At 32.1% G+C, this 8646-nt stretch overlaps 1 protein-coding gene across 1 annotated transcript; it reads right to left on the reverse strand.

The window, feature by feature from the left end:
* Nucleotides 1-1075: 1075 nt before the first annotated feature.
* Nucleotides 1076-5540, reverse strand: LOC7462064 (uncharacterized). The gene is made up of 5 exons (XM_002321099.4): nt 5300-5540; nt 5044-5186; nt 4835-4964; nt 2967-3158; nt 1076-1723 (listed from the first exon to the last, which is right to left on the reverse strand). The coding sequence occupies exons 1-5, from the start codon at nt 5471-5473 to the stop codon at nt 1514-1516; spliced, it is 849 nt and encodes a 282-aa protein (XP_002321135.2). The 5' UTR covers nt 5474-5540; the 3' UTR covers nt 1076-1513.
* Nucleotides 5541-8646: the final 3106 nt, after the last annotated feature.

The raw sequence follows: 8646 nt of genomic DNA on the forward strand, positions 1-8646 counted from the left end.
TCACGTACGAAATCTATCCAACAAGGACTATATTTTCCATGGTTTCTTAAGCGCGCAACAACATCAGGTAAAATATCATCAAGAATAAAATTGGAATTGCTATCAAATTCTACAAATGCTACGTCATCAAGCAATCTCCTTCTAGTTTTTTGAATAAAACACAATTAAAAATAAAAATAAAAATTGAATTTTTTTAACTGGGTCGGACCCGGCAAGAACAAAATTGGGATTGCGATCAAATTCTGCAAATGCTACGTCATCAAGCAATCTCCTTCTAATTTTTCGAATAAAACACAATTAAAAAAATAAAAATTAATTTTTTTAACTGGATCGGACCCGGTTTAATGCATTTAGCTTTGGACTGGACCCGGTCCGGCCAGAACAGTGGAGAGTGACTCCACTGTTCACGTGAATAGTGGACTTTCACTCTCCACTGAACAAAAACACGGCAAGATGAGAAGCATGAAAAAATTGCTTCACCAGAACCTACGGTTAAATCTCATTTTAGTGGGTCCTATGAGCCAAACCACAGCTGCTACTTATAACCAAACACTATATTATTGAGTTTGAAAAAAAACACAATAGCTACCGCAGAGCCAAACGCTCTCGAATTGTAGAGGTGGGTTAAAATTTATTTTTTATTTTTTAAAATAGTTTTTTAGCGTTTTGACATGTTAATATAAAAAATAAATTTTAAATAATAAAAAACATTGTTTTACTGCGTTTAACACATCTTGCCTATAAAGTATTTTCAAGTTTTCAACCATCCAAACACGACAGCTAATATGATCAAAAACTTCACCCACTCTTCCAAGAGCTTGTCCATCCAAGAGCTCAAGTTTATTCTATGCTGCTCCTGAATACTCTTTATTCAAGAGTCAAAGAATGTTTTTCTGCGTTTGACAAAAAAGAAGAAAGAAACAACTTCTGAGTTCTTGAAAATTGTTATTAGCATAATCTTTTTAAGAAAATCCAAGATTTTATTATAAAAGATATACAATGAAACAGTCTTCTATTCAACTCCCCCAGAGAGCTCGTGTTCGGTGAAAATGAGCAATAAGAAGAAAAAGAACCATTCAGATCATTATGTTTCACTCTTTATTATTCGTCCAGGCAATCTATGTATCTGTGCGGGATGATGACAATCAACCAACAGACAAACCAAATTTATACACTGCATGTTCTCTGGGACTTTATGGAGACAGTGCTTACAGAAAGAGATTTGAGCAGGATTGCTGCATGGAGCATACTGGCAGTCCATGAAACTTAAATTCCAGGCAAGAAACGAGGGTAACAGGAAAGCGAAAGATGTCATGCCAAATCACAACAGCAGCTGTTAAAAACATACTCACTCACTTTACAAACATCACTTGTGCCATTATCAGACTTGCACAGGAGGGGAGCACGCATAATTTATCCCAGACCTTCCAACTTACATCTAGGTAACATACCAAGCTGCTATTCACGCTAGATAGCAAGCAGGCAAGATGGGTATATCAAACCGACCACTCACTTATGCAGATAAGTAACGGGTCATCCATGTTGTGAATCGGGACCAAGCCAACTCAGCAGAAGCTTCATCCTCATCAGGCAGCCCCATGCCCTTCCTCCTCATCACACCTTCTGGAGACCTGTTCATGAAAGCATGTGCATTGCCTGGATAAATGTGCACCTCATATGGAATTCCTGATGCTTTCAGCTTTTCCTCCAGAGCCTTGGCAGCCTAAAATATCAAAATTAATAACAGCATGAGTAGATTTATATTTTATTCTTGGAGGTACCCTGGATCAAATGTAGCTCTAAAAATCAGTGTAATAATGTATCTCTAAAAATCAGTGTAATAATGTATATACATCAATGATCTATCTATCATCTTGCATGCAATATCCATAGGCTGACAGAGTGTTTCAAGGAAAAATAGCTCTGTAAACAATGTAAAGTCAGCAGTAAACCATTTCTATACTACTACACATATATACATATCTAACCTCTGAGCTCAGTGGGGATATTAGAAGAACATATGGCTAAATCTCAGACAGTTTTTTTTTTTTTTTTCCAAGCTAAGAACCTCATAAATAATTAAACAAGGTAGTTCATAACTTTGTGATCCATTTTGTAAGATGGGCATATGGAGGAGTTTTCCGAAAACAAAAAAACAAAAAAACAAAAAATGAAAGGAATGAAAGAGAAACAAATCAAGAAAAAAAGAGCAGAGGCCATGCTTTGAGATTTTCTCAGGAGATAACTTCAGATGTGTCAGACAGATTTTATTTTAAGTACAATGACAAACTGCAAGCAACAAAATGGGCACACAAACAAGGTCCATTGTTTATAGATTTCCTTTTTCAGTTGACTTGTAAATTTTGTTAATTGCCTGAATTAGATTTAAGGCAACATATTGTCTTGGCCTGACTGCACTCTTGAGGAAAAGAATACAAAGGAAAAAAATTGGGAAAGACAAAAGATATAGCTCCCTCTTTCAGATGCAAACTTTATTATAATTACGAGGGAGTCAGATGCAAGCTTTCATTGTTCGTATGTTGTATTTATCTCAGTAAATGTGTTTCTCCTCATATTTTATTTTGAAGAAGAGTTTCTGTTTTCCTCTTCAAATTTAAAGAATGAAGATTAATAACAGCTAATTCGTTGAAGGTATCAGTTCAAACGTAATAATATTAATAATCCGAGACACAATTCCCACTTTTAAACGTGTTCAACTACTTGAAGTGCACCTTCAAGCGCTGCAGTTTGAGAATGTGATTACAACCCACACGTAGAACCTGTAAGTAAGCTCTCATTCATGGAGGAATTTAAAGCTGAAAATCTATACATCCAAAGAGGAATACAACAAATACCACGAGCAGTTTTACTCAAGAACATCACAGGCAAGGACAAGTTGATAACTCTAAAGGAAAACTGAAGCAGATATTAGTTAGCATTGACAAACTCAAAAGAAATTGGCATACCGTAACATCTGAAAAGCCAACAAAATTATCAAGCTCTCCAAAATGAGCCTGAACAGGTGCCTTAGCCTGAGCAGGGTCAGCGAGCTGCGATGAAGGAACACCATAGAATGCAACAACAGCATCAACCTCAGGAACCAGAACAGAACTTGCAATAGAGAGAGCACCCCCCATGCAAAATCCAGTTACTCCAGCCTATTGCAGAATCACAAGATTATTAAGCATCTTAATTCAATCTTCAGAACTTGCTAAACCAATTAACTTTTCTCATACTTTAGCTATACAAGGTAGAATAGATTTGAGAAAGAACCAAACCAATTGATGGCAGGCTTAAAGAAGCATGACAACATGGTTAACAATTCCACAAACAAAATTGATGGTTTCAGCTTCTTCTAAGTGCAAGTAACAGTTCCAATTCTCTAGGCCACTCTAGCTATAGTCTACAGGAGCAGCTGAAGGAGCAAGTCAAATCCCCCAGTATCCCTCCAAAGTTTAAAGGCCCACCAAGACACCAACCTGAGTTCGTGTATTATTTCCTTGAACAAACCTATTGCAGAAACTATTAAATCATGGGATCACTTACTATATAGGACTCAACTCAACATACCCTCAATCCTAAGCTAAATGTGCTATTGTTATATGCCTCCATACTGTTATGTTTTGGGCCAAATTCTCTGTCAAACACTATGATACTAAATGAGTGTCAAGATCAGCATTTTATGTTTTCAACTTTGCCATCATTGATCCCTGATCTCCCAATATGCCATCATTAAAATCTATCAACATATAAACTGAAATGCAAAATTAAACTTACATCTCCATGCAAAATCAATCAAACCATTGGCAGGGGGTTTCCAAATCCATCCTCTACCATTAATTTCCTCACACGATCACCAAGACCCCATTTCCCCACACCCGCATTACTATTTGATAACACCATGCATCCCCAACAATGGTGTGGCTACAATTGAAGTAACCTCCTCCCCACTTCATTCCCCATCTCAACTGCTCCATGAATCTTACAAGCGCCTAAAAGTACCCACAAAACCCAGGCAGGCTCAAAAGGCATTCTTTTTGTAATTTCACTTACTTCTACCAGTAATCCTGTCCTGCCAAGTGATCAATAGCCCCCATAATTCCTCCAATATTACTATCACCCCAAGCTCACTCAACATTTAACTGAAACAACTCCAAACCAATCTCTACTACCATGTTGAGAACACAAACGGGAAGTAGAGCAACAAAAGTAGTGTCATGTGGACACGCACCTTCCTCTTTCATCCTCTCAAACATGTCTGGAGCTTGTTTCTATCTAAAATTATTAGCAAAAGAAAAAATCATTCATTCCAACTGCAAATTTCCATAACCGTCAATCCATCAAGAGCTTTGATGACATGTTCAAACAGCCAACTTTCTGTAAAAATCAACCGACGCTGTACTCATAAAGAAAGAAGTCGCAACTACTTGTTTCTTAATTACACACACACCCATCTATTCATTTCCTGTATAAATACCTCCTCCATCTCAATTAGACATGAAGACATATCAGTAACACAAGCTGCTTCACTGGTTTACAAAATGACTCTCCACACCATCAGGTAACATACGCTGCCCACAAATCCTAATTCCATGAATAGCACTAGTGAACAAGACCACATAACGCTTAGGCGTACTTTTGAAAGACCACATTACCCTATATCCAACAATTTGACAAAAATTTCAACCAAACATTTTATGGGCATTAACCAAGTCACCAATTTTTTAGTACAGAGTTCAAAAAAGAAGGAATGATCCAAAAGGGCAGTTTTGATAAGTTGTCGCAAGAAGTGGAATTGAGAGGAAGACGATGATGATGATGATGATATTAATACCTTGCTTGAACCATTTGTCTTGAGCCAATTAACCGAAGCCTGGATATCCTTGACAGCACCTTGCCAATCAAGACCATCCATCAAATGCTGAGCTTCAGCAACGTCCAAACCGACCTTTCCTCGATACAAACTGAACAAATGATATATCCCTTGAATTCAACTAGCATTTGTAAAGCGAGAGAGAGAGAGATTTATCTATGGGTACATACTCTGGAATAAGGGCCTTGAATCCAGGGCCAAGTTGGGAGATTTTGACAGCATGGTTCTTGATCTCGAAATCGACACCCCACCACTCTTGAAGTACAACAATACCAGGAGCATCTTCTTTCCCGACAACATATGCATCAAATGTCTGGTCACCCAATCAAACAATAAATACCAACCATTTTGTAATGAAATAACAGATTGACAGCCAAAATCTAAATTTTTTTAAAAAAAAAAAAAAACAAAGACTGACTAACTGACAGTATCGTCTCTCTGGATTTGGATTTTCTTGAAAGGTTGAGACGCAGATCCGGCCATTGCACGAACTTGAAAGCGTGAACCGGAGATGGAGAAGGGATTTCTACTGGCGGCGGCGAAGATTCTGGAAGCTGATGATGATGAGTCTGAGATCACTCTGCCTGTGAACAGTAACATACTCTTTAATCTTTATTATTATTCTCTCCTCTTATCATTACTCTCCACTCCGCTGGGTTTTTTTTTTTTTTTTTTTTTTTTTTTTTTTTTTTTTTATGAATCTGACCCTTTTTCTGTGTTAAAGACGGTGTCGGTTTGCTAAAAGTAAGGAAAATCATTCCTGTTTTCTTTTCTTTTTTTTCAAATGGAGAGGTAAGGAGTCAGTTGCAATGTAGCCAAGAGTCAAGGGACATGATAATGAATATAGCAGAGATTTTCTCCTTTTAAATATTTTTTTTTCCCAGTTAATCATGGCAAAATGGTTTCTTTTCTTTTCTTTTCTTTTTCTTTTTCTTTTTTTAATAGTAAGTGATGAAGATAATGCTAAAATTCTAGATAGTGTTTTTTTAAATAGTTTTTTATTTTAAAAATATATTAAAATAAATTATTTTAGATTTTTTTTATTTTAAATATCAGCAAATTAAAACTATTAAAAAATTTAAGCTATATTAATTTAATATTTTTAAAACCAAAAATACTTTTAAAAAATAACTAAAAACAAGAAAAACTTATAAAAGTGTGTCCTGTTTTTATATTATTTTAATATACTAATATAAAGGAAATAAAAATATTATTATAATAAATATTTTAAAAAAAAACACTATCATAGTACAAATACTACCTCAGAACTCAGAAGCCATGTCCATTGTTTCTGTACCACTACCACCCACTTTGCTTTAGATAGTGTTTGGCTCTGCGTTAGCTTCTGTTTTTTTTATCAAACGCAATAGCATGATGTTTGGTTATTTTCAGCAACTATGTTTTGGCCATGGAACCCACGAAAATTTGGCATTTCACCTGCGGTTTTGGCAAGCAATTTTTTCCTGCTTTTCTTGCACTGTTCATGTTAATTGCACTGTTCATTGAACAGTGCAATTAACATGAACAGTGTACATCGGTACACTGTTCATGTGAACAGTGCAAGAAATTGCACTGTTCACTTAAAAATAGTGAACAGTGCAATTTCTTGCACTGTTCACTTGCACTGAATTTTTTTTTTTTTTTTTTTAGTGTTTATTTTTTAGTGTGTGATAATTTTTTTAATATTTTTTTTAAATTAGTTTAGACTGAATTTTATACCTGATAATATTTTATCTAATTTTATTATACGCTAAAATAATTATGGAAACTGTAATTCTTATCAGATGTATTTCGTACATAATGGAATTGTAGATGCTTTCATGGAATAATAAAAAATATTTTATATTAAGTATGATTTATTTCATGATGTAATAGCAATAGTTAAATCCATAATATTTAAATTAAAAATTATCAATATTAATATATATTTTTTAAAATTATTTTATAACCTCAATTTTAAAAGCATTTTTAACTAAATACATTAAACTACTTTTTCTTCAACCTCAATTTCAACCACAGTTTTAACCAAACACCTATTTTTTCAAACCAACCTCAACTAAAAGTACTTTTTATAAAACAACTTTTTTCAAACCACAACCACAACAGCTACCGCAATACCAAACACACTCTTAGCACGGGCACTCGATCAATTATTGCACTTTAAACAGTATGAGATACATGTGTTTGCCTGACACATGATTCTTCTTCGTTTTTTTTTTTAAAAAAAAAGAAAGAAATCATGACAAACATTTTTATTTTTATTTTTTAATTTGATAATAAAAGGTATTTTTAAATAGTTTGTGTTTTAGTATATGTTTAATATTATAATAATTTTTGTAGTTGTAATTTAAAAAAAAAAAATTATTTCAATTTAAAAAATAAATTTAAATAGTTTGTGGTTTGCCTGACACATATACTAAAGCAAAGCACTCCATCAATTATTGCACTTTCAATATTATGAGATTGATGTGTTTGCCTGACACATGATTCTTTTTTTGAAAAAGAAAAATCATGACAAATATTTTTATTTTTATTTTTTAACTTGATAATAAAATGTATTTTTAAATAATTTGTGTTTTAGCATATGTTTGATAATATAATATTTTTTGTAGTTGTGATTTTAAAAAAATAAATTTAAAAAAACACTTTAGTTGTGGTTTTAAAGTACAGTAATTCAAAATGTCAAAAAAATATCTTATAAGAATTTTAAAAAACACTTAAATTTAAAAAGTGAAAGACCATTTTTATAGATAATTTTGAAGATATATTAACTTTTACTTCAAAAGGTGATTTGTTTTTCAAAGCAGAAGGTTACTTATTTCATTTAAAATTAAAAAATTACATTAAATAGTTCCAAATCATAAAAGTACTAATGTTACTGTTTTATCTCAATATATAATCTCTTTTACTATTAATTAAAAATATTATATAATATTTTGGCTCTTTTTTTTTCTTATTTTACTCATGAGTTTTGATTTTAACTATCAAAGTATTTTACATGTTTTCAGGTAATTAATCTTAATTTTTAATCAAAACCTTGAATTTATATTTTTAATAATATTTTTAGTTCAAACAATACAGAAATAGATTACCAAATAATTGAATTATTTTACTAAGAACAAAAATTTAAATCCTTACCCAAAAATTTAATGTGCTTGTGCGACGAATTTAAACGGTGTCAATTGAGTGGTTGTTTGAAAATGTGATAATGATTATTTTTTAAAGTGTTTTTTTTTATAAATGCATTAAGATAATATTTTTTTTATATTTTAAAAATTATTTTTGACATCAGCAAATCAAAATGATCTGAAAACACTAAAAAAATTATTTTAAAACAAAAAAAATTTTATTTTTTTTCAAAAACAATTTTGAAATACAAAATCAAATAGGCCTTTAAAATTTAAACCTAGAAAGTTGTGAAATAAAGCATACTAGATTGCTAATATGCACTACACTGTGGACTAATTAAATTTTTTTAGCAAACAAAAAAGATATTTAAATGATAATAAATTTTTTAAAACAACAAAGAAAATCTAATACATGATTCATGATTCATTAACTCGATTAGATCTAATAAAATTAAATAATTTAATAATTTTATTTAAATTATAGATAATAATAACAAATAAACCATAAAAAAACACCTGGCAACCATCTATCAAAACAAATTAGCCACTATCCAGGAAGAAAAGATTGTTAAAAACACACCGACATTGTCCATCACTTAAATTTTTCTTTATCTTTTTAAAAACACTGTAATTGCTATATATTTG

This window comes from Populus trichocarpa, chromosome 14, assembly GCF_000002775.5.
Source record: "Populus trichocarpa isolate Nisqually-1 chromosome 14, P.trichocarpa_v4.1, whole genome shotgun sequence".
Classification (NCBI taxonomy): Eukaryota; Viridiplantae; Streptophyta; class Magnoliopsida; order Malpighiales; family Salicaceae; genus Populus; species Populus trichocarpa.